The 26,736-nt window shown below is 39.5% G+C and overlaps 1 protein-coding gene across 5 annotated transcripts in view; it reads right to left on the bottom strand.

The window, feature by feature from the left end:
* Nucleotides 1–10,766: 10,766 nt before the first annotated feature.
* tnr (tenascin R (restrictin, janusin)) overlaps nt 10,767–26,736 on the bottom strand; it is a 220,427-nt gene continuing 204,457 nt past the window's right edge. For all 5 annotated transcript variants that reach the window (XM_085256075.1, XM_085256079.1, XM_085256077.1 and 2 more), the window contains 6 exons: nt 24,854–24,986; nt 23,060–23,211; nt 22,767–22,863; nt 17,399–17,560; nt 16,793–16,956; nt 10,767–14,412 (listed from right to left, as the gene is read on the bottom strand). In XM_085256075.1, coding sequence (XP_085112201.1) covers nt 14,293–14,412; nt 16,793–16,956; nt 17,399–17,560; nt 22,767–22,863; nt 23,060–23,211; nt 24,854–24,986 — 828 coding nt within the window. In that variant the 3' untranslated portion in view covers nt 10,767–14,292. The remainder of the gene's footprint in view (nt 14,413–16,792; nt 16,957–17,398; nt 17,561–22,766; nt 22,864–23,059; nt 23,212–24,853; nt 24,987–26,736) is intronic.

The raw sequence follows: 26,736 nt of genomic DNA, 5'->3' as shown, positions 1-26,736 counted from the left end.
AAAAATAGTCTTATGAAAAAGTACTCAGGCGTCAAACCTTCAATTAATGCATTCATTAATTAGCTGCAAGTGTCCAAGTGTGCTGAAAGCCCTAATGAGGGTTAGACAGTCCTCTTGAATAATAGGAGCTTTTCCCATTTTCATTTTTTTGTATTTTCCAATTTAAAAAAACTGGAGCATCACACACAAAAGCTAATGGAAAAACGTATGAGACTGTGACCAGCACAGCCAGATCTTACCTCACATTCAACTTGCTGAGGCTGCACAGACCAGTCTTCATGCCTTCCACTGCACTTGTGATGTATGTGAGGCCCTACTCATGCTCCCCCATCCCAACTCATGGAGCGCCAATAAAAGCATGATGAAAATCAAGCTGTTCACCAGCCGCATGCCCAATTGAGCCCCAGTGTTTACAATGCTATCACAGAGAGAGTCTAACTGGGAGAGCTGGATTGCACCTCCTTCTTATTCAGATGCCTGCCAGGGCCTGTTAGCTGTATGAGTTCAGTGAGATGTAAAGAGACTCCAGGAGCGCACGGGAGACTCGGGATGCCTCACAACGCCGCTTTTCATCAGCTTCAAGCCATCTGCATTCAATCCTGTGGAGAGATGTGGAGACATTACTGGATGGATGGGACGAGAATAAGATGAGTGAGGGCAGAAAATGCATGAGGAGGGAGGAAGAAGATGATGGCTCACACGAAGAAATGCATGTCTGCCGTTCCTTTCACCAAACACTGAAGTCATGTAGCAGCATTTTTTGTTTTTTATGAAATTTGTGGCTTGTTGTTTAAACTTAACCTTTTCAGTAAAAGGAAAACTCGAACTTCTATGTCTCAAAGGGAATTTTCTATGTAGTAACTGATTGTATCTTTTCATTATTATTTCTTTTTTCAGACAGCAATATCATATGATATATCTTTGGTTCTGAATTGCCTGATTAGAGCTTAATTAGTTTTCCATATGAAAACATTGCTTTGTAAACTCACAAAGTCTTCACAAGACTTTACAACAAAGCCCTCTGGCACTTTTGTAGAGGGGACTCTGTCGATTTTTCATAAGCTGGACTTAGCAGGAATGCACCCAAACATCCACAAAGCAGAGAAAGAAGACACTGGGATTTAGCTGAGTTAGTGAGCTGACATACTGGAGTCAACAAATCATCTTATGGCTGGAACTGTGTCGGGGCAAAGACATCCTAGTGTAGCAGTTTGAGCCTGCTGGGCTTTAAAGAGGATTCATCAGTTGTGCTCTTTAACTAACAACCACTATATGTCCAGTGTAATGGTTAGTGAACGCATAATTTAATTAAAAAGCACAGTGTTGCTGCTCCACATAAGAGTAGGATGTTTACCTGACTTCATTAATGTTTAAATTCTGTGTTTAGTTTTGAATAATCTCCAGGTTGGTGCACTGTAGCCCCTCTGTCTGTATGATTACTAATTCTTTTTATCTGGACTGGCACATGACTGAACCGAAGTTTAGTCACAACCTCATTTCTAACAAAACTGTTACAACTTCCTCTGAGTTTATCCCTTATTTTCACACAATGAGCCCTAAGAAGTCATGCTGTTCCACCTGGGAGTTCTAGATAATAAACATGCTGCTATTTCTGTTTATATATATAAATGTAATAAAGTTATTTTAAACACCAGTGGCCCTGGGGTGGAAATAAATGATTTAAAATAATTGGGTTTGCAAAATAATGTAACAATACTTGCAATGCACAAATGCCGATGGCATTTTAGTTCTAAACTGAGTTGTAGTAGCTTTTTTTCATCGTACTTTGCATACAGAAAGCCTCATATTTTTTCCCCACTGTTGTTGTCACAGTGCAATAGAGCATCTTATTCCACACATTTGTGCTTTTTTGGTATTTGATTTAATGTAAAAACAAACTTTCTCAATGCTTTTTCATGTGAGCATTTACAGTTAACAAAGCAAACAAACAAACAAAAGAAAATATTTTGATTAGTCATGACTAATGGTTCATTAGTTATGATCACAGATAGTATAAAATGTGGACGTGGTTTCTGACGAAGTCACTCAAACCTGCATTCTACTCAAGGCCACCAGATGGCGATAGTGGTAGTTACAATAAAACTTCCAGGATTATAGAACTCTGTGGGAAAACATCCCTCTGACTTGACATCTATCAACACTTTTCTCATAATTTTATGTTCTCAGTTACTAATTTCGGGGTCACGTTGTATAAAAAATCAAGTTTGTTTTGTAAATCTTGGTCATACCATGTGTCAAAATGAAGAATTATCTGTGGTATGAAACTTCTGGCTCATTGGCTAATGACCTGTCAGTCAGCTCGTTAGGTAATGATTATGTGCTTTTGCAGTCAGACCTGCCCCCCTTTATCATACCCAGGTTTTTGCAGCCAAAATGTTGACAGCAGGCTTCAAAATGGGACTTCATAAGCCAGTGGGCGATGTCATAGTAGATACATTATCCACTGTATCTAAGGAAACTGTCTAAAATTAAGATTAATATTATATTTTTTATGACAAGATGCACAGTATCCATATGAAATACAGAGTACAAAATCATAACACAAAGATGGCAGTATGCAAATGAAGCAGATTAAAACAGAGCTATTTTTTAAGTGCAAGAGTTACAGTGACAACAGACATTAAACATGAATGGTTTTTAAAGCCTTTTCAAATTAAAAAAAAAAAGAGTTCCGTTTCCTTCATGAAAATAGGGAAGTGTGAGTCTATAGCTCAGATTAGCACAGACATGCACAGTAAGCATTTGAGGAAGATTGAGATGTGCAGCGCATGGGATAATCATAATCTACTGTCTTCTTACAAGTGCCATCAGACATGTTCCTTCATTTATTTCCCTTTATACAGAAAAGGAAATGTGTGTGTGTGTGTGTGTGTGTGTGTGTGTGTGTGTGTGTGTGTGTGTGTGTGTGTGTGTGTGTGTTACAGTGTAAAACCACTCTTTGACTTAGCTCAATTAGTGGAACCTAGTGGAAAGTATTAGCTGTAGCTAAGTTGCTACCAAAGCAGTAGGGTTTCATTAACCTTTTATCATAGTATCATACAGGATCACTGGACTTGTCATTCTGGCTGTTAAATTACAAAATAATTCTCATCTTTCAGGAACGATTTGGATTTTTTTCCTAGTCTAAAATGGTTAAAGAGTTATAGTAATGTGAAGCTCACATGGTAAAATGTAGGCAGAGCTGATTTTTCTGTGTTCAGATGGTACTGCTTTGTAAATACTTTGTGTTACTGTGATAAACTGAATATCCCCCATAAAGTATGTCTTCTCTTCTTTTAGAAACCATTGAGTTTTGTCTCTAGCAGAAACAGTAACGCAGCTACGGTCAGTAAAATAGTGCTTGTAAAATGGTCCTGCCACCAGAAAGGGTTAAATTGGCTTTACTGGCTAATTAAGCCAAAATAGTTATTGTGAATATATTTCACTGGAGGGAAATGAGTAGTACTGAACCTGATACTTGGGTTTTAGTCAGTACAGTAATGCATTGCAGTACAATACAAAAAGCCTTTTTATAATGGCTCTGCCTGAAGGTGCCATTTTGGCTGCTGCTATGTTGCGTTTTGTGGGCAGACGTAATAATATCAGCTAATTTAGAAGTTAAGTTAGCAAGCTACATCCATAAATTGTATGGGTGCAAAGGCACATATCTCATAATTACTGCAGTAACAGCATAAATCACTAACATTTCATTCAGGCCACACAAAAAGCAATTTTATTGGTTAAATAATTCAATTAAAATGCTCCAAAAACCATCAAGACCGCAAACATGGTCAAGAGGTCCTGTTCAGGGACTCCAATTAGCGATGGTGAGGAAAGAGCGGTGAGCTGTAGTGACCTGTTTCAGCAATTCTGTCCATCACAGCAGCCATGCACCCTACTTTAAGCCTCACCAGTACTCTGTCCAAATAAATTAGCTATTTAAAAATAAAATGTACCAACTGTACAGTTTCGGTGAAAGGGGATACTTTCCAGAAAACAAAACTATTCACGAACCATGTTGTAAATGTTTCTTTCAGCTAATAAGTTGGTCTCTTTAGTGTGTATGTGTATGGAAACGGGATTGCTTGTGGACTCCTCCAATTGTTGTGTAGGTCCTCAACAAAGACACCTGTGTTGTTTCTTGCTGCTCTCCTTTACTGCAAGACTAAAACAAAACAATAGTAAGTAAACTCTCTCTTTTACTTTCAGACTGAGTGTATGCCAGAGGTGTGGACTCGAGTCACATGACTTGGACTCGAGTCAGACTCGAGTCATTAATTTTATGACTTTAGACTTGACTTGAAAAAATGTTCTAAGACTTGTGACTTGACTTGGACTTTTACACCAATGACTTGGGACTTGAATTGGACTTGAACCGGTTTACTTGAAAAGACTTGATATTTTACCCCAAATATAAAATTTAACATGCATATTATATAGAGATTGAAAATGTGACGTCATTCAGGGGTAAAACCGCAAAGGATTCTGGGAACTCGTGGCAAGAGGTACTAGCGCACACAGCCTTTCAATTGAAATCAGTCACACAGCGATAAAAAGAAACACAAAAATGTCAAGAAGCTGTTGTATTATTAACTGCAATAGCCGGTCGCATGACAGCCACGGGAAGCCGACGGGTAAAGAGATCGGTTGTTATCGGATTACGTCGTTGAAGAGAAATTGTTCGAGCCATGTTTCCGAAGTAACAAAGAGGCGACGGATGGCCTGGATTGCAGCCATTCAAAGACCAAATATAACGTCCCAGAACACTCCAGCTCACATGTTAGTCTGCTCCAAGCATTTACACAAAGGTCAGTGTTTTTTAGTAGTTAATACGTCATTTTTCTTAACATAATTAGTGATATAGGTTACAAGCAAGTCTGGCGCTGAACAGAAATTGTCGCGCTATGCTCCTTTGTTTATTGTGCATAAATAGTGAATTGTCCTGACACAATATTGCGTTTCGCTTCTGTTATTATGGTACACTGACAAAAACATATACTTTTATTCACAGGGTAAAACAGTTGTTTTGTATCACTAATTGCCCAGTGCGATTACAACATACAGTATTATTGTCACTGCTGCATTTCTGTGATGCTACCAGAAATTATTTCCACTGCTAATTAATTACCGTTGAGCTCAAAGGTCCTATTAATAAACGGTTAACGAATGTGTATTTATGACGACGATTTGTGAGACTGGTAAACTTATGATACGTACGATGGTCTTTCGTTCTACACGGTGCATTTCAAGGTCCTGCACCCATCCGTCGGTAAACTGTACCTGGGCTTGTTGCAGTGACCTGAAGTTACTAAACTTCACGAGTGTATGCACTCACTCCAAGAAGTGTATAATTATAAATATGCATATAAATATGCTAAGATGAGATAGCTGACTTCATCTAACTAGCAAATGTTGTCCAGGCTACGTTGGTGATGCAGTTTTTTTTAATATGTATGATATTTTTGTCATGCGATTTTAAAGCTGGTCCTACAACCGCATCCAAGAATGACATGCAGCTTATCTCAGAACTGTCGGTGAAAATTATTCTTGGAGCTAGGTTTAATTGAGCTGCATTTTAAAGAGGTGCAATTTCACAATTTGTGTATATTTTCTAAGTTCACTATTTTGTCATGTGTTGAGAAAAACACAGATTTAAAAATTACATGGTCTAATATTTACATTTAGCATATAACTGCAACATGCTTTTTTTCGTTTTTTTTTTAAAGACTCGAAAGGACTTGAAATTCAAAATTTCAGACTTGTGACTTGACTCGGACTTTTACACCAGTGACTTGAGACTCGACTCTGACTTGCCTGACATTACTTGAGACTTGACTTGAGACTTGAGGATAAAGACTTGAGACTTACTTGAGACTTGCAAAACAATGACTTGGTCCCACCTCTGGTGTATGCTATCTTCATATACAGTACGCATTGTTATTGTATGTTTGCATGGTTCATTAAGACTTGTGAGTGTTTTGTATCTATGTTTATTTGTATGTGTCTAATTTCTATGCTGAGTTTTGGGTTGTTTAGGGTTTTTGTTGTTGTTCTGGTACATATGTTTTGAGTATACAGACCAAACCAATATTTAATTACAGTTTTTGTATTTTTTACATTTAAGGTCAGTTTTTAAAGGTTTTTGTAAATTTAAAAAAAGTTCCCTGCTGCTTCCAGTTAAAAGAGAGTTTTTCCTTCCCACCGTCACAAAGTGCTCGCTCCTCAGCAGTCACTTGATTGTTAAAGTTTTCTCCAGAAAATTGGACAATATGGTAATATTGTTGTTCTGGGTTGTTTGGTGACCTTGTGGATGAGTCATTGATGCCTTCTTGGAGTAGTTTTGAGTGGACGACTACTGGAAAGGTTCCCCACTGTTCCAAGTTTGCTCCATTTGTGGATAATGGCTCTCATTGTTGTTCACTGAAGTCCCGAATCCTTAAAAATGCTTTTGTAACCTTTTCCAGACTTATAGATGCCAATGAATTTGCTTCTCTGCTGGATTCTTTTGAGACATTTTAGCCTACCTCTCTTTGCCAGACAAGTTCGACATAAATCATTTCTTGGTTCAATAGGTTTAGTAGAACTCAGGCCTGGGGGTGAACTGAACTCAGCTTTCCAAAACTAAAACTGGTTAATCATTTGTTTTCAATCATTCATCAAACAAATCAGTTTGTTTGATAAACTGGAACATTTAAATGCAAATATACAAAAGAAATTGCAAATGCTTTTTCACAACACTGTGGCTTTGTGAAAAGGACCTTGTGTTAAGAAATCAGATGAAAACATCATTCTCAATAAAAGCTTAGACATAAAGAAGACTCTTGAAGTGTTGGCTCAAATCAGGATTTTTTGTGTGACTCCCAAATCTGTGTCCATAAACCAGTGTAGCATGTGATGCTTAGTAATTCTGCACCAGTCCAACATAATAACTGTATCCCCCAGCTTAATCTTGCAAACTGAATGAGTAAGCTAATATACACTAAGTTGCTTCATATCTCCACTACAATGCTTTCTGTTAAAGATTAGACATACTTCTCCTAATTGGTTCTGACATCAGAACAGATCTAATCTAGCCTGGAAATTTTATTTCATCATTTTTGCAGCCTCGGCAGGTTCAGCTCAAAGTGTCATGTGCGCTGTTGTTTGACAATGTCAAATATTGCATTATAAATATATACAAAGTGCAGATATATACTATACTTTTGTGAGATATAGCCTTTGCTGCCTTGGTAACACACTCTCATATTTTGAAATATTATAATAAACAACAAAAGAGTTGAAACAAGAAAGAAAATGTCCCCACCTGCTGGTCCAAACGATGCTGTTTGCAAACTGGTCCGCCATTTTTCAAATGTATTTGCCATGAAAAAGATCCAAAGTTAATCCTCTGTAATTCCTAAATAATGTGGATTATAATTTGTATACAACTATCTTTGAATGCCTGGATTTGAATGTTTTTATTTCATAACTCATTTGAATACCTTAAACAAAAAGGGCCAGTGTCCAATTATATGGGCTGAGCTGTACAAGCCATATTTTTGCAGTTGCCATGCAGTAGCTGAGATCTTAGTTTTGGTTTAGTGGAAGTTGGCACGTGTTTGTGAGTGGCTACAAGCATGAAGTAGCCTGTGTGACTTTGGCTGCAGAACAGCATTTTAGCCAGCAGCGAGAGGGTGACATGCTGGTTGGATATAAGGGGATCCCACTGAGAAAAACGATGCAGAGCAGGGAGCAGGGCACACTGGCTTAATCCTCAATCAGTGTGGAAGAGCTGAGCAAAGCAATAGGCACATGTGAGGGGAGGAACTAAACCTGAGGCACAGGAAACAAGAGGTTACTGGGAATTAAAAAACAAGAGTCACCCATGAGATTTAGATTTGGCTTGCCCACAGGCTACACTACCATGCTGGTGATGATTTAATGGAAAATGAGTTTAAATACTGCTGGAGGTGAAGACTGGATGAATCAAATGTCCAAGTCCACTGACCGAAGAGTTGGAGGAACCAATTAAAAAAGTGTCTGATCTTACCAAGAAATAACTTCATGCCATGGACGTACCTGGTGAGCTGATTGGGTGGCAGGCAGTTATTTTACACTTGTTGCTCTCTAATCTCGAGCCTAACCTGCTCCAGTCTGGGTTAGGTCTCAACATAATTTGCCATGGCAATCTAACCTTGTAACTGAACCCCTTTCATAAATAAAAAGACACAGTTAACCTTGAATGTACCAGGAAATTAGCCCCAATCCCACTTTGAAATGAGAGCCTCTAGCTTGAGCTCTGTCATTAGTTAAAGGATACGTTTGGCACAGTGTCTCCTTGTTGCTTTCTGAATGTTGTGTCGATTATGAAGAAAATGTCACCCGATTACACATATCAGTTCCACATGACCGGAGAACCCTGTCGAATTGCGAGGATTACTTTAATGATCCAGTTGTGCATGTGACATGTTTTGTTTTGGTAAAGACTGAACAGATTAGCTTGTCTCACTGACCTTTATTCCACTGGTAAAGTCTGTGTTGCTCATCTATTTGTGCTTGACTCTAATATATTCACAAACTCCGCACAAGCTCATTACTTACCAAAGTTGTTTTTTGCTGACCAAACACATGAATGGATTATTATTGGATAATTAGAACATGCTGAAATCAAACAATGAATCTTAAAACTGCTGAACTGAAGATTTGCGAGTATTGTAGCTGTGCATTATAATAATGATAATAAAAACAATAATACATGGGTATAGTTGCGGTTGCACATATTTTTTTCCGCAGGCTCAGTTGTTTGATTTAGGATCCATGCTAGTCATTGCATAGTCTTTAAGCCTACATTTACAGTTAAGGACATGATGCTGTTCCCCTACCTTTAGGAGACATACATTAGGTGCTGCATCCAAGTCAGATTGGCAGAAAAAACATTTAGTCTTCTTCCATTGTTCTGCCATATTGGCCTAAACATGCAGTTATTTGAGAAATATTTTAAACAGACTCCATGCAATCTCGTGAATAAGTCCACCTCGTGATCCAAAAGCCTGTACAGCCACCTTTAGCAGCAATAACTTGAAGTAATTCTTTTCACTGTGACTTTCTCAGTCTCTCATCATCATTGTTGAGGAAATTTGGCCCACTCTTCTGGGTAGTGTTGCTTTATTTCATTGAGTATTACATTCATTTCTTGCACATCTCTCTCCTACCACATCATTTCAATGAGATTGAAGTCTGGACTTTGACTGGGTCATTGAGAATCCTTGATTCTTTTCTATTTGAGCCATTCTGTAGTAAGTTTTCTGCTGTGGCTGCGATCATTGTCCTGTTGCATGACTCAATTTCTGCAAAACTTTAGTTGTTGGACTCACATGGCCTCACATTTGACTCTAGCACACTTTGGTAGACAGATGGTTGACTCAGTGAGCGTAAGGTTCCCAGGTCTTGTGGCTTCAAAACAAGCCCAAATGATCAACCCTCCACCATCGTATTTGACACTTGGCATGATGTGTTTGTGTTGATATGCTGTGTTTGGTTTTTGCATATGTGATGCTGCACATTATGTCCAAACATCTCAACTTTGGTCTTGTCTCTCCAAAGTACATTGTCCCAGAAGTCTTTTAATTTGTTGAAATGCAACTTTACAAACCTAAGCTGTGCTACCATGTCCGTTTTAGAGAGCAGACACTGTCTCCTGGCAACTCTTTGAAAAAGCCACACTTGTTCAGTCCTGTTCTAATTATACTGTCATGAACTTTAACATCTAACATGCTAACTGAGGCCTAGAGTAGAGTCTGACATGTAGATCTGTTTTTTTCCATGCTCTCTCAGCATTGCACAGTCTGACCTTGTGGCAACTTTGCTGGGCTCCACACCAGCTAAAGTTCTGCTTTCATAGAGGTGTTGACACTTGCTAATGATCAGTTAATCAAGTGCAGTTGATTTCCAGCACCTGGCTGCCTCTTAATTCCTGTGGAAGAAGCAAGCGTGTACTGCAAATGTTTATGTATTGAGTACGGGAAATACACATTTTACTTTTGTCTACAATTAGTAAAAACACTAAACTGTAGACAACAGCTGATTCTCCTCTTTTTTTCTAAGCTAACCTTACAGAGCAGACGTTATCCAATTCCTGTGGTTGTTTTTTTTAAACAATTTCACTTAAAATTGCACCAATACTAAAAAAAAATCCTCCTCTTTGTAGATGATGATTAGGTCACGAGCAGTTGTCCAAGCATTTCACTACATATCGTACTGTGTATGACTGTGTACGTGACAAATAAAATTTGAATTTGAAATTTGAATGATTAAAATTTAAAATGAACGTGTTATTGTTCTTCTGTGCCTACCTGTAATATTGCATAGGTTGGGTTGTTTTAGGTTCATGCAGGCCTGTTTTGTCTGTTTGAGAATAAATTAGAGGTCTTGTAGCCAAACCACACTGGCAGATTGTTATTACTGCCCCTGGCACTATTCACGAGTAGAAGTTGCATTTCAGTTCAGTTTTTAATGGCCTCCAATTAGAGGTGGAGAGACTTTGATAAGTTTAGGACATGGAGTTGGTTCTCCATGCTTCGTTATTTCATTGGAGCAAAATGGAGAAGGATTTTCACAGTAACCATAATCCCATTTGTTTAATATAAAATGTGACTCAAAAATGAGTGTCTATTAAGCAAATACATCCAAGCAAGTTAAAGACCCCGTGAGCAGTTCATTGTGTCATCAAATTTATGTAACAGCTTGCAGTCAGCGCTCACGAAACAAAAAGGAGAGTCAGACACCGATTCAGACTATTTGAATATTTTATTAATATGTAGAAAATGTATTAAAAAAGGAACTATATAGTACATGTTTAAGTCAAACTAGAGCTAAATTTGACAGTAATATCCAAGGTTATCCAACAATAATTCCTAGTTTCAGCTTACATGAGCGTTTCAAACAGTCAAGATCACATTTTATCAACATTTACATTTCCATGGCAAGATTTGTCAAATGAATGCAGTTACATTATCTGCCTATATAAGAGTTATTACCAACCACGGTGGCAATATCAGTTAAGTAATCTGTGAACACAAACCCAATAAATAAAAGCATTTTCTTTTTTTTTTGTTGTTTTTGTGTCACATCAGTCACAAAGAAACAGGAAAATAAATAGCAGTGAAATAAATAAAGGGAGCAGATATCCTCTCAAGTGAGTGGGCCAGTCGAGATAAATACATTACTGGGTAATTATACAATATATGGACACAAGGTCAATATTGTCCTATTGTGTCTACAGAGAACATCACCAACGTTTTAGCTAACTCAATGTAAATGGTTACCAGGAGAAAAAAAGAGAAGTGTATGATTTGTGATGTCTAGGACGGACAGGTTCCAAGCTTTGAAGCATTTGGCTCAGCCCTAATTATTATGCTGTCAGTATATCAGTAGCATAAAAAGGTCATATAATCGCCATAACATTGGTTAAAGGTGGTATCGTAACTTGTAAGAAGTTCAGTACGAGTCTTAAGTTTAAGCAATGGGGATAAAATGTACTTTTTAAACCGGATGCTGTGCAATAGGTGGAAAAGATTTTATAAAACACAGAATATAGACCAGATGTGGAAAAAAATATCAACACAACTTGATCTCAGGTAATGAGGGAAGGAAATAATATCAAGAAAATATTTCAGGCCCCTGTTTTTCTGTAGAATTTCATTGGATTTGTTTTCTCATGTAAATGCAAAGAAGAAGAATGGATGTGGATCTGTGGATGACGTTAAACAAAATGCTCGTTCTGTGAAGTTATTAACGGTTGAAGGATTATTGCAAAATAGAAAAAAATCAAAATCAATGGAAATATAACGTTTGCTTTCTTTAAGAGCACCTTATAATCCGCAGTGAGAGGTATTCCTCACAATGCAAATGATTTCTGTTCCTTTTCTGCTTCCCGACCTTTGTTCCTCGTACATAAAACCCAATGAGGCAAACTTCCTCTAATTAGTTAATGAAATAAGTACAGATAATTCTCTATTCTATTATAAATCACTACAGGAGATGGGCTGAAGCAGTTACTTAGACCTGAAGCAGTTACTTAGACACTGAAACATAAATCAGACTCAGGAGAGATCATGTGATCACCTGACTTGGAGGCTGATAATCAAAGTGATCTATATCTTCTACCTAACAAACTTCAGGAGCACCTTTTACCCAGATCAACAAAGAAACATGACTACAAATCAGATTGCAACGCATCCTCAGGACATATGGTTTTTACTGTCAGGCTCTTGATTGCATTTTAGTCCACATGCACAAGTCTCCCTCCAGCCTTCACCACAACACTGGTTAAAAATACAGCACTTAAAATGGAGATGTTCAAAAGGGCTTGTTGAATTAGTTTGCATCTTAAGGGGGAACACATCAAAAGCTGTTTTCAGCTCTATATCTACATGAGTATATTGTTAGTAGTTCATAGAGGGGAGAGTTACTAATATTTTAAAGTCTAAATGGGGAAGAAATAAAGACAAATATACAAAGTCGCAATAGGAGCCAAAGTCGCTTGCTCACTCCTGTGAGAAAAGTGAAGAAATAAAGAAAAGTTCACTTTCCAGCTGATCAAAAATTGAAAAAAACAGAATCAGATTATCAATCGTGAGACCAAATGTCGCTTGCAGTGATGGTGACATCGATTTCCGTGGACTGCTGTGTGGTTCATCTTCCGACTCCGCAGAGGGCATTTTCCCCCCCGAAAAGGGGCCAGCAAAACTCCAAGAAAACAACTTCAAGAAAACCAACTGGCTCCCAACACTTTGTGCGACTCTGTGAGCGGTGAATTAAAGCAAAATGTTTGGTGGGCACGCTGCAGATTACACCCGCCCAGCTAAAAAGGAATACAGGCTCAGCCGTGTTTGCTGATTTTGTTGTTTCACCAGGGAGCTTAAATTGTGAAGCGAGTAAAAGAAGAGCACAGAAGAAAGACTTGGCTCCTCTCCACCTACTGTTCTGCTTTCTTTGTTAGGTTCATTTTCAGCCAGCAGTGGGAGAGAGGTGGGCCAAAACATGCGCTGTACCCCTGACTTTCCCCTGCATAGAATTTAGCGATCATAATGCATAAAATTACGCCTGGGGACACAGTTACCATAAAAAGTCCCTGAAAAAGTGGGACTCTTATTAACACAGGGTGGAAAAAGCTGCTTCAGTGACTTTGGTGACTGGCATCTTTCCAAACAGCAGGCCGGGCCGTTATTATGCAGATCTTTGGTTAAATGTTGCATCTATCAGCGCCATCTCTGCAAGCAATCAGAGCATCTATAGCAGGGGTCAAAAAGCAATTAAGAGATTGTTATTTTTGGCCAAGAAGACGAGCTCGAAAAATCTAATGCCCATTAGCAACCGAAGAAATGAAGTGAATGACCAACAATAGCTTTGCTGTGTTCCCACTCACAGTGCAAATACTGTCTCAGCGTGGCCACCAGTAGTAGTAATAATAATAATAATAACAACGATAATAATGATAATAATAAGAGAATCGTTTTATTCTGCTTTAAAATCCATAATCCATAAGATAATGAAAAAAATAAAGTAGATGGTTATGAAGCTGCTGCTGGTGCACTGCTTTGTGAATGTTTTGTTTTTTAATGCTAATTATCCAGAAAATTAATATTAATTTTAATATAGGGTCAAAAACCAAGGCATCAAATAAATGGACTTTGTCACAATATCAGGTATAAAAATAGATATATATTTTACAGAGGGTTTTAAGGGCATATACAGGTTTTTTTTGTTTTTTCTTTTAGTTAAAAGTGTTATTTTGTAACGGTTAAAATAATGCTAGCTCTCACTCCTGAGGGCGCTTCTGAGCACATCGTAGGGAAAGACAAATCACGGATTAAAAGAAAAAAAAAACAAAGCTTCCTGGTTTGCCTTTCCTCTTGTTTTGTCTTTTTGTTTGTTTTATACAGCAAACAGAACCATTTTCATTCATAGTATTTAATAAATTACATACAGTGTCTTCTAACTTCTGGGCAGAAGTACAGCAGGGTAAGACAGCTAAAGCTGGGCAGGTGGAGAGATCAACAGAGTTCGGACATTGCTCGAGCCTCGCTGCTATTTTATGATTACATCCGTGGTTATAACATCTTCTTGTTAATGTTTTAATAAAATATTAGTAGATTTTTGTCATATTCTGCTTCTTCTTTGAGCCTCACTAACGTTGCCCTGCCGCGGTCACATCCCAGCCTGCTGCTCCTGTCAGTGAGGCACGCGAATAGCAAAAACTCAACATCCGAACTCCATTTATCCATGACTCTGGGCTGGATCGTGGCGATTCATCTATACAGGGGCAGACCGCCTCCTCTTGCTGCTGATGCTGCGGAAATTGAACGGCCTCATTTTCATCTCCACAAAGGGAATGGAGAACTCGTGGCCTTTCCAGTGGTACCAGTTGATACCCTGTAAAAAAGCGAGAAGTACAATTTGGGAAGCAGCTCGGATCAACAGGATTTTTTTCTTCTTCTTCTTTTATTTTTTTTTTGAGCACATGAGATATGAGATATTTCTGAAGATGGAAAAGTTATGCTTCTATTTAAGTGTAGTTTTCATTTAAATGAAGCATTCAATCCAGGATGATAGGAATCCTGACTTAATAGCTAGCAAAAATACGACCCTGGTGTAATTACAGCCTGAGTCTAGCCTTTCTAATCCCCATCACCACCAACATTTCTTTCGCCGCATGTCTTTATGGCCAAACATCTCTGCTGCCACCTGTTCCCGTTTCATGTCATTAACAGATGAAGAGGAAGGCACGGGAGCAGAGTGGGAGAAGCGGCGATGCTCAAAAATCCTAATCACGGCTTCACACAACACATTGAGCCATTTCACTATGAAGCAAGCAAAACGAGGAATACCACACACCAGTCAGAAGGGACACGAAAAGCCCTCAATTATCCCACATCACATGTACAAAACACAAAAAAGTGTCCATTTTCGTGTTTGGCTGGGGTGCCAGTGCTTTTTTATTTTTAATCTCACATTTAACAATTTGTTCCGTTCCTTAAAGGAACTTGAAATGCTTGAATTGTTTGAACTTACTGGGAAATGAAAGCGTATCTCTTGACAAATTAGTCTTAAGCGCCATCCTCTTTCATTAAAATCAGACGAGTAGTGTAGCAGATTTGGTCCTTCAAATTTTGACCTTTCATTAAAAAACTCCTTCATCAAGATGGATGCTGGTAGCAAGTTCCATGTGATTTCATTTGCTAATTATTACCCTTTCATAATGACAAGTTTTAGCCTTTAATCACTGTTCTGTATTGGATCCCATTAAAGTGAGACTTGTAAATGCCAAGATACACTTTCAAAACGCAACCTTTTTCAAAAGATGGCACTTACTTTAAGGCTTGATTCATTCAAATAGCCAAAAAAAACCCACATTTTTAAAAACTTTCCCACTTAGAACTGGCACGTTCATGCAGTAAGGTTGAATGAAGTTTTCAAAGGATTCCTATTCTTGTGAACGTGGTATCCATTGCACACCTCGTGGGAGCTAATTTGGCACAAAGTTGATGTGGATTCAAGAATGAAGTCATTCAATTTTGGTCATGAAAGATCAAGGTTAGCGTGGTCTCGCAGAACACATTATGAAAAGATTTTAAAAAAAATATCTAAGAGGACAAAACTGTAACGTTTAAAAGATCAAAATTTAGCTGCAACATCAAAAATATTCGGCACAAACATTTGTTGGCCGATAATCTGAACAGAGGTATTTCACAACGACTGCAAAGCTCTTTTACTATTTGTGTGAAGATGTGGGCGAAGAACATCTACATGCACTATATGTCTAACTTCATGGCTTCAGTTTTAATCCCATAGCATCAGCTGGTGTTGACATTTCAAAAGTTTTCACCACGTATATAAAATAAGTTGGACATGGAAGCACACTTCAACTGACTCGCTGGCCAAAATACTCAATAACCCACAAAACGGCTATCAACAACTTTCCCTTCAACTACTTCTCATCTGTTATTTCTAATGGAAACACTTAAACTGTGCTGAATTTCATTCCCATTGCAATGAGCTGACAGTTACATTTTCACGCTACAGTCATGAAAAGGAAAGCAGTGATTAGAGACCGCAAACAAATTATCGCATGTGTGTTGAATTTGCGATCGTGCTGCCTCTGAAACAGTTGCTTCCAGGACATCGTTCAGGTTTGTGACCACTTGCAGTCATCTGCATCTACCTTGACTTTGTTGCATCAAGGTGACAATAAAACGGCAATCAATTTGCAACCGAATGGGGTCAAGTTGCAATTTCAAGCGGTCTTGTGATAATGTGGAAATTGTCTGAGAGTGATTGGAGTCAGATTGTGGCTGTTTGGAGACAGGTTGCCTTCTTCCAGGCATTGCAAACTTTGCTGTAACAACTCACCTGATGCAAAAAAACCCCACAATTTTTCCTAATTGCAAGGAGGATGCCACCCTATTTTTACTGTAGTGTGACTCAGCCAGGTGATCCCAGAAGGAAAAATAGAGTGGTTTACATCATATTTTCTAACATAAACACAAATGAAATCAGGAAGCACAAAAAACAAAATAACTATCTCCGGTCGCACCGACTGAAGTTGTGTCCTGAACATACTGTCAAACTAGCATAAACCTCTCGGAGCTCAGGTTGCTCTAAGAGACTTCGTCATGTTTTAAATAACAAACACAATAGTTTTGCCCTCTTTTAAAAAAAAAAAAAACTTGCACCACAAAATTGTCAAAATTATATATCATTCATTCAGGATCATTTCTTTTTCATCACTTAATATGTATATATGAGCACTGACCTGACTGTGCCTGGACTCGCCGTATTTGCCATTGAGGTTAGCCCGGTGGCAGTTCTTGTACCACCAGGCTCCTTTGTATGACAACGCACAGTTAGTGACAGCGATGTCATTGTCTCTGTCTTTTGTCGAGAAGGGCCGACCCTGGTGGTAGCTCAAAGAGTCACCTGGGATCACAACAGAGAGAGAGAGGTAGAGAGCTTTTAATATTAGTACTGCTTCCTAAGAAACACTGAACTTCTGTGAATAACAGCGGGACATAAATGAGCCAATAAAAGCAGGAGGGTGACAGGAAGATGTAAGAGGAAAAATGTCCCAACTTCAGGCTCTTTGAGTTTATCATGAGAGAGAGAGAATTCCGATCATAAACATAAGGGCATCATGGGTAATTGTGGTATATTGTCACACTAACAGACTGAGTGGACAGGAATGGAAATGTGGAGGAGTGCTGAGGCAGGTTTACAACGACAAAAAAATGGCAGAGGCATAGGGACAATTCTGACATAAAATGAGGGTCATATAGCAAAAACTGACAGCGCTGAATGTCACCACTGGCTATTTTGGGGTATATATATATAAATATATATATATATAATACATATAAATTACCAGCTGTGCCATTGTATTCTCCTATCCTGAGCTTGTAGAGATTTCTTGCATCTCCAATGGAGAACTTGTCATAATTAGCGTAGACTGACTCCTGTCCGTCCCTCATGTCAATCCTCAGCTCATAACGTCCCTGAGCGGCAATCTTCTGGATGTTGTCTAGACCTGCAGAGAAATGTGCAATTTTAGATTCAAACTGAGTTATATTTCCCGTCTGAATTACCCCAACATTCGATCACCAAAAAAAAAAAAAAAGATTTCAGGTTTAGTCAGACTTTCCTGTAACAGAAACATCACCAAGATGTGCAAGCATAGGCAATAATGAGCAGTAGCAGATTTAAATGAAGACTGTGCTGCCGAGATAAGGCAAAGCCCTTAAAAGAATTCACAGAACAATTTACAATTTGTTGTTTGCAAACGCCTAATCGCCCCGAGATGTTCTCATGTGACTGCTTTAACCACCTGTTACAATCTTCACAGGCCCGATGTCAAGCGTCTTCATCAGCTGGCCTTGTGGCTCTACTGGATATGATTGGCAGTGTCGGCCGGTGGACACCGTCACCACCAGCCCTCCGGCAAATGCCAAGTTTGCGAGATATGCAGCTTTGCTCTCTATCTTAAAGGTAGCAGATACGGGGGGCTCGTTTGAGCCCCGACAGCCGATAAGGCCCCGCACTATCCTGAGCGATTGGAACTGCCTTCGCTATCAGATTACAACAAGCACCCATTTGGAAAAAGAGCCTCCTTCCCTGCTTAACCTCCGACAGAAACACACATGCACTTTTTCTGAACCCTTGGAACATTTTGAGCAGCAAATAAATAAAATAAAATCCCCAAGCCTTCGCTGATAAGAAGTAGGAAGTCAAAATCGGGGGAGAGCAGGGAAACTAAATCTGCTGTAATATGTCAATGGAAAGTAGATAAAATCTATGTTACAACCCAAAGGCACTTAGGGTGACAGGGGAAAAGCTATTGTTATAATAAAACTGTGTTTAACACTCAGTCATCTCTAATATCCATAGCATATCACCGCATTATCAGCAATTAATCTGTCGCACATCGTTTTTCTTTTTTCTTCTTCCAACACTTTTATGGGATCAGACTGCTCTATTCCAAACTGAGGCAATTAAAAATGCATTGTGAAACACTATTGCGCTCTTCTCCTATTATACTACCAATATTACCATCTCATCAAATTTTATTACCACTACATTTCTCTCACAATGAAGTAGAAACAAGGAATAGGGGGATTAAAGAAAAATCGAGAGCAGGGGATAATGATCGCAAATCGCACACAGTCGCTGTGCGTTTCTCTCCATTATGACATCATCAAACTGGCATTGGATTCGGGATAAACCGGTTAAGGTCAGCGGGGGTGGGGGAGAATAGATTGGCCTAGAGCTGCAATAAAAATGGCTGTTCTCAAGCTGTAACGGATAATAATGAAAGTTCAATTTCCATATTCTTTACTGCTGGCCCGTTAAGTGCTCCTTCTTTTCAGTTTGAGTGGATTTAGTATCAATGTTTATGGTTGGTATATTGCTATTCTGTGTGCAGAGGCAGTGATTAGCTAAATGTTCCCTGCAATGGCTCTCCAGGGCTAAGACGGTGACCTAATCTCTTGAAAGAGGAGTGAAGGTCACCTACTCTGGAACTGCAGTGACCATCTGTAGGACGATAACCTTCACGTTTTTATGAGGATAGACTTCTTTACACAGTGAAAAGTGAAATGAGAGCGACTACAGCGCCAGAATGAGACGCAACAGAAACATAGCAATTAGCTTAATTGATATGAACACAGCTCCCTGTAACATTTAGGAGTGCAGGGATATTCCGATCAGTGATTTGGGAGGAAGTAATGTCCATTTCTACTTGTTTATTTTGGCTAGCAACAGATGTCTATGTATAACACATAATATACTCCAAAAAATGCAACATTCGCTGTGTTGGGGCTTGATGAGGGCAGCGATTAAAACCAGCATTTCATTTCACAATCAGCTTTGCGAAGCAGTGTAATTCCTGTCATCAGAGACTTTGCTCGTTCAGGAGAAACAAGTTGACACTGGGCCTTATGTAGAGTTTGATTGATTTTTACATGCATTTTAGGCAGTAAAGACATTAAAAGACAATTAGTGTTATTGACCAGGGGGGCAACACTGCATATTGCAAGGAAACCCTGAGGATTTTGTTCTTAAATTAAGCATTCATTACAGTTATAAAAGTAGGCCTTACATCAGTTACACCACAAATTTCACCGACCCCAGAGTGATCATTTTCCTCCGCCTCCTCGGATCCTTTTCACACATAATATTTTCATAACACATTTCAAAAACCTGCGATATATGTAGTGATGGCTGCACTCTGATCAGCAGTTTCATTTTCATGGTGTCTGTAGGTGGATACCGGATCATGCTGTCATGGTGTTACGAGGGCAGCTGAAGAGCAGAAAGCCATCAGTAATGTTTCTGGTGATTCCTGTGCTAATGGTTTCCTGCTCACAATAATTTTAACCCGTGGATGAACAGAAAAAAACTGGAGTTAACTGGAATAAAAACTAACAGCGCTAATACAAAAAGTAATACATGGAAGAATTTGTTCCAATCTTCTATTGTCCAATTTTAGTGGCCTATGTGAACTATAGCCTTGATTTCTCTGTCACACACACGCATTGTGTGTTCAGAGATGCTTTTTTGCATACCTTAGTTGTAATGAGTGCTACTGAAATACTATACCATTCTATTTGGAACCAAAGCCCATGCCACATTCAAGTACATCTCCTTTTTTCCCCATTCTGATGTTTGGTTTGAACTTCAGCGAGTCCTCTAGACCAGTGGTCCCCAACCTTTTTTGCGCCATGGACCGGTTTATGTCTGACAATATTTTCACGGACCGGGCTTTAAGGTGTCACGGATACAAACAACAAAATGAAACCAGTACCGGTACCAAAAAATGAAGAAGATTTATTCATAACACATGGGAAAAGACCCAGGGAAACCGAGTTAATGACAAAACGATTAAAAAATAACACTTAAAAACCAATAAAAACCCTGAAAACGATGAATTTCACACCCAAGCCTCGACTCTCGTGGCCCGGTACCAATCCCGGGAGTTGGGGACCGCTGCTCTAGTCCATGTCTACATACCTAAATACACTGAATTGGTGACATGTAATAGGCTGATCAGATATTTGTGCTAATGAGCAGCTGAACAGAACCTAATAAAGTGTAAATAAAATTAAAAACTATAAAACTAAAATAAGTGTAATACACTAAAGAAATTAGTGTTCTGGTCTCAACATTTTGTGTTAAGACCTGTAAAGCTGAGGCTTCTGTGTGCTGTGCTGTCAGCATATCTGTCTTGCTTTATGGGGCCGCTCTTGACGCTCCACACCCTGAGGTTACATTAAGCTCCTTTTGTGCACCGAGGACAAAGTTACAGCGCAGCCAGAAGAAATAGGATGGAATGGGGGAAAGTGTATCCTGGGAGGCACCTAGAAAGTAAAGGAAGACCCTGGAGATGAAGGTACCGTTCTACGGGGCCTGCTCAGAATCGGCGAGAGGGCAAATTATAGCTGATTCAGCTGTAGTGGAAACAGGTCAGATGAAATGTAGTCACTGAGCCAGATACGCTCAGGCATCTTTAGACTGTATTGTACTGACATAGCCATTAAAAACAATCTTTCAGATCTGTGCCAGGAAGCTTCTATGCGATGCCTTCAGGTGCCTCCATCAGAAAGAGAAAAAACATTCCTGTCACTTTATAGTTCACTATCCACACTCAATACTTAACAGTGTGCAAAGGAGAGGGATTTCTCTCTTTATTCTATGTGTGTGTGTGTGTGTGTGTGTGTGTGTGTGTGTGTGTGCAGTATCATCCTACAAAAATATTTAATATTTTTATCAAAAGCTCTTTGCTTCCGGGAGTAATTTCCTCTCTTCTTTGTTGAAATACAAAAACAGATAAATTATTAATTCATACCAGCAGACAGCAATCCAACTTTTCCTGTTGAGATAAAGAGCTACCTTTGAACGCGCTCTCTTGTGTGCATAACAGTAACAGGAACAGCTGACAATATTATTTAATTCGGCTCAACAACAACTCAAAATAAATCTTTAAAAATAGCCAGCGTGAAACCCCCACCCCAAACAAATCTGATATGCTCAACAAGAACTGTACACTCTTTTACTGGATTATATTATATTGTCAGCTCATGATGGGTTAGATTTAAAAAAAAAAAAATCCCTTTATGCTTTTACCTATTACAGCGTGCTTAGTCACAAATGGATGCCGCAGCTATCTTGCATTATTATCCAAAATGTGTCATCAAAGTAGCAGGCTTCCTTCTGGTGATAATGCAATGCCGTAAAATTTCCCCGCCGTGTTATTTCTTTCTTTAATCAAAAAGTTCAAAAAAGCATTCCACTCAAGGTCCTGATTCACTTGATGAAATATTCATGTAATATTTTTCCTTTAATCATCTGCACCAAAACAATAACACAAAAACTGGCCCATGAAGAAACATGAGTCATTTGCACATTTTTTAATGAATATAATTATTGTTTCATAATGAGATTTGGAGGGGGGGGGGGGGGGGCTGGGTGAAAAGTATTCAGCCGTCCATCAAAGCAGTGAGGACGTTCTGTTGTTTTTGTCTTTGGATCAGAGTGACGCTAAAAAAACAATTACCAAGTCATTTCGGAGAGAAATGAGCTTTCAGAGATTCCAGTAATGAATCGGATAGACTTTGTGAAGTCAAGTGCTAAAAGACGAGATGAGCGGCGTGACTCTCTGTCTTTGCACAACGTGAAAAATCTGACGAGAAGGACTTTACAGCCTGCACAAAATATTGAAGACATCTTTCCTCTCCATAAAACAGATATATCAATTGAAACCAAGTGAAAGCTATGAACCTCTATTGATTGTACCTATTAAATCCACCTCAGTCATGGGGGACAGGGTGTAGACAGAGAGAGTGTTACAGCCTTCAGAAAACTGCAGCAGAAATTGAACAAAATGGGTGGCAGCTTGCAGCTCAATATTGCCCATAAAATGCAGCTGAAATATATTGGGCAGGGTGACAGGCTGAAATACGACGGTGGCAGACCTGACCTTACCTGTGAAATGTGCGATTCACCTACAAGTCAATCAGTGTCAGTTTTTTTCCCAAGAAAAACAAATAAATGCAGATAATCTCACCCCTGCCACCTTAACCTCACCGAGTGATGCAACATATGTTTCTAGCCAAGCCCGCAGACTTTCAGAAACTCAATATGTTTTTTTTCTCTGTCTTGCATTTGACAACTAAACATAATGAGTGAACCTTTGCTTTGGAACCACAGTTTATATAATCGTTATCTAGTGGGAGATTTACCAAGCCAGAACTCATCCTCCAGGTTTCCAAAGCCGACACGATAATCACTCCACTTCCTGGAAAAGTCCGTCAGGCCGTTCTGACGACGCTGGAATACCTGCAGAACAATAAGGTTTATTGAAACCGTTTGAACCACACGGCTCATAGGAATTTGTCTTGGCGTGTTCACATATAACAACACAAGACGCATCTAACAAAACTCTATGGAGGTTATAGATCAACCAATCAAAGTAGTACATCCTATACTCAGATTGGTACATAATTATACACTAGCTGTCTTTACACCCACTTACAATCCAGCCTCCTTCATCCGTGGTCATGTCACAGTACACCTGCACCCCCTGGCTGGGGTCTCTGTTGATGTAAATGGTGTAGATGCCGCTCAGAGTCTCTCCATTTAGCAGGTGTTGGGCGCAGTTCTGAGGTGTCGCAAATAGGCGACTCCCTGGAAAAAAAGGCGGAGGACCAGTGATGAGAAGTTAAAATTTGCTTGCTGTTCCCCATTTTGACTTAAAAATATTCAGCTTGTCAAAATGTTGCTCTATTACAGTATTTAGAAGCTTGTTACTTTAGATATTATATCAAAGGCATGCTTTTAAACATCATTTATTAAGTATTTTTTGCCTTAAGAAAATGAGCTCTCCCCTGACTCTAACGGTCCATGGCGCAATTTGTTGAAAAATTGCAAAGGATGTGTCATGCAATGTAATTTGCTCTGCAGGTCAACAGTCGTTCTCAGGACTTTGGAGGCAACACAGAGAATAACCAGAAACAATTGTTAGGCATTGAAGTAAAATCAGAATTTGTCACTTTTACAAGCCTGGCAGTTTGTGCCAATGCTGGAGTCATCTGTGTAGGTTTACAGTTATCCGGTTAAAGGTAGTCTTGAGAGTTTGAAAAGAAGCCAACAGGACTCCAGTTAGAGTCATTCACACCTAGCTCCTATGCTGGGTAGTTAACAATTTGCTGTGTGAGCATGGTACGTTCCATCTGAAGAACACTGACCAGGCCCGCTCTATGAACGTGCTATAGCTTGTTTTTAAGTGCAAAAAACCAACCAATGGCTGTATTGCTGTAATGCTGGCTCTACCTTACTGAGGAGCAAAACGTTCCTGTTTTTCTTTACTTTTTCAACTTTACTGTTGGAATGCTCTCAGGTTAGGAGTGACGTCACTCCCAGCTCTGGCATCTGACTTCAGAGGCAAACAGGAGACAGGATTAACATCATCTACAAAAGAATCCAGTCTTTCTAGTAAAGTGCTTCTGGTCAAAAGGGAATATGACCAAAGTCTAGGGAAATCTAGGGCTTGATTATCAGGGCATTAAGTTCACTTACAAAGTATTTCTGTGTCTTATATTTTGAGGCCAGTAAATTTGCTGTCAGTTTCAATCTATTCAGAAACTGCTGATGCAGCAGGTTGCAACAACATGAACTTGGTGTTTTGAAATTGGATGTGACAAGAGAGCGGCTGGGTCTGACTGTGAGAGCACACACTCATTGGCTAACAATCTAGCATAGGCCTCAATTTTTTATTCAGTACAACCCAAAATGAGTACAACTTACTCATCAGGTGTTTACAGACGTTTAGTCAGAAAGCTGTTTTCTATAGCTCTGGGTGTATTTCTGTCACCACAGGTGTCGCCACCTGGTGGCCAATAAAAAGAACAGGCATTTCTAAGATGGCTTAACTTTTCAGACCATGGCGCGATGTCTATCCTTTTTGATTGCCAGTGATATGTTTGTATGCCACAGATGTTGTGATTTATTCCTGCTGCTTTATGATGCTTCCTGACGCATCAGACATGCTGTCACACAATAAAAATTAAAGCACATTATTCATACAGCCACCCTGCAGGTGCAGCCTAACAGTAATTTTCTCTCACTAAGCGATGGGGTAAGGATGGAAATTGTGCTTGACTTTGGGGAACCATTACTGTGCACGTCTGTTAGAGTAACTGTAATGCAAAATGCAGCGAAAAGTCTCAGGGGCCAAGAAAACTCTACACATTAGTATCGCTTTCCCAGCTTCAATTAAAGAATACAAATGCATTACGTGTGTGTGTGATTGAATGAGTGCATTCTGTACCTGTAGTAAAGGTGGTAGAGACTACAGCGCTGGTGTCTAGTCCCCTCGCAGCCTGGAGCTTGACGGTGTACTCTGTAGTCTCGGCCAGTCCCTCCAGTCGAATCCATGTGTCCTCTGCATCGAGAATCAGCTCCTAGTGCACACACAGGACCAAATTCACTCGCGTAACGCATACTGTGTGAGGGAGGCGATGTCCGATAAAGAAACTACATTCTGTAAAAGTAATAATTTAATGTGCATTCAGTACAAACCTCAGAGTAAAAATAAAACTGTGAAATTAAATTCTGAGACCTTCAGATATTCGTTTTTAACACATGACAGCTGGACTTCAGGCCCAGTGGCCCATGGGGCGATCGTGGCTCAAAGAGTTGGCAGTTCGTCTTGTAACCGGAAGGTTGCTGAACCCGAACTCGAACCCCGGCTCGGACAGTCTCGGTCGTTGTGTCCTTGGGCAAGACACTTCACCTGCCGCCTACTGGTGATGGCCAGAGGGGCCGATGGCGCGATATGGCAGCCTCGCTTCTGTCAGTCTGCCTCAGGGCAGCTGTAGCTACAACCGTAGCTGCCTCCACCAGTGTATGAATGTGAGAGTGAATGAATCGTGGAATTGTAAAGCGCTTTGAGGGCCCCGAAAAGCGCTATATCAATGCAATCCATTGTATATTCTCATGCTAACAGAAACAAATGAGGAGTATAGCAAAGAAATTAAAACTGCACATTAGGTGAAACTTAAATATTGTACGAGTTACGGTAACACTTCCTTTGTTTTCACAGGTGAAAGTGCAAGAGAACATGCAAAAATTTAAAGAGCAGAGGAAGTGAGAAACAAGAGATGCTAAGGGCGGGGTGGGTGGGGGAAATGAAAGACTTTTATCAGACAGCTGCGCTGAGAAGCTGCAAAGCAATCAGGAAACAAGAATTTCTATTTTAAGGCGTGACACCACAGTGCAGTCGCTTCCTTTGTCTTTGTCTCGAGGAGCCAAGACGTTTGACCGATTTGTGAGCGTACTTTCTGTGACACCAGTTTCTTACATGTGGCATGAATCCAATGGCATGAGGTTTGACCGATGAATACAAACTTGTGCGTCTACGTGTGTGTGTGTGTGTGTGTGTGTGTGTGTTACAGTCTGGCCTGAGTACACATTAAATATAAACAAGAAAAAATGAAATATTCAGCCGGTTTGGCCGGGGAAAAAAAATCATACATTCTGAAGCAATGTGTCCATGTGAATTATGCAGGGAAGCAGCTGGTAAACGGTGTCTCTCAGTCTCAGAGGATCTGTCATTGTCCCGCTGGGTTTTCAGGGTCAAGATAAGATTTTTATTGCAAGTGAGCAGCCCCATCTTATCAAGGCTAATATATACCTACGTGCGCTTGCTATCGATTGTGTACGTGTAGCCGAATGGTTGGATGTTGTCCTTGTGTAAGATCTTTATCATTCCAGGCATGACCATTACTGATACATGTATTTACAAACTGTTCTGTTCATCAGATAAGAAATTAATCTCAAAGCTACTTTGTGTAAATTATAAGAGCCCATTATCTCGCTAAGAGGAGAAGCTGATTGAACAGCTTTAAGGCTCACCACTATGTGGTTAGATTACTGCTGAGGTAAGACCGAAGCGAGAACAAGCCACACCCTAAAGCAGAGACTGAAAGAGAAAAATCTTAAAAGCACTTCAGTCTGTTGCTGTTGCTTTTATGGGTTGAATGACTCATGTGTTGTTCAATACCCTAAATTCATGATGCTATGAACAATCGTTGTTTACGCAGCTCATAGCAGTGAACAAAGAATGAATAAATAAATCATCACATCTGAATAAATGATAAAAGACAGGGTTCACACAGGTGCTGAAATACTTGAGAATGCTTGAATTTTAAT

Source organism: Mchenga conophoros, linkage group LG18 (assembly GCF_057382185.1).
Source record: "Mchenga conophoros isolate Kocher_MC1m ecotype Shallow Benthic linkage group LG18, M_conophoros_male_GT1.1, whole genome shotgun sequence".
NCBI classification, from domain to species: Eukaryota; Metazoa; Chordata; class Actinopteri; order Cichliformes; family Cichlidae; genus Mchenga; species Mchenga conophoros.
This window is presented reverse-complemented; position numbering and strand designations above follow the sequence as displayed.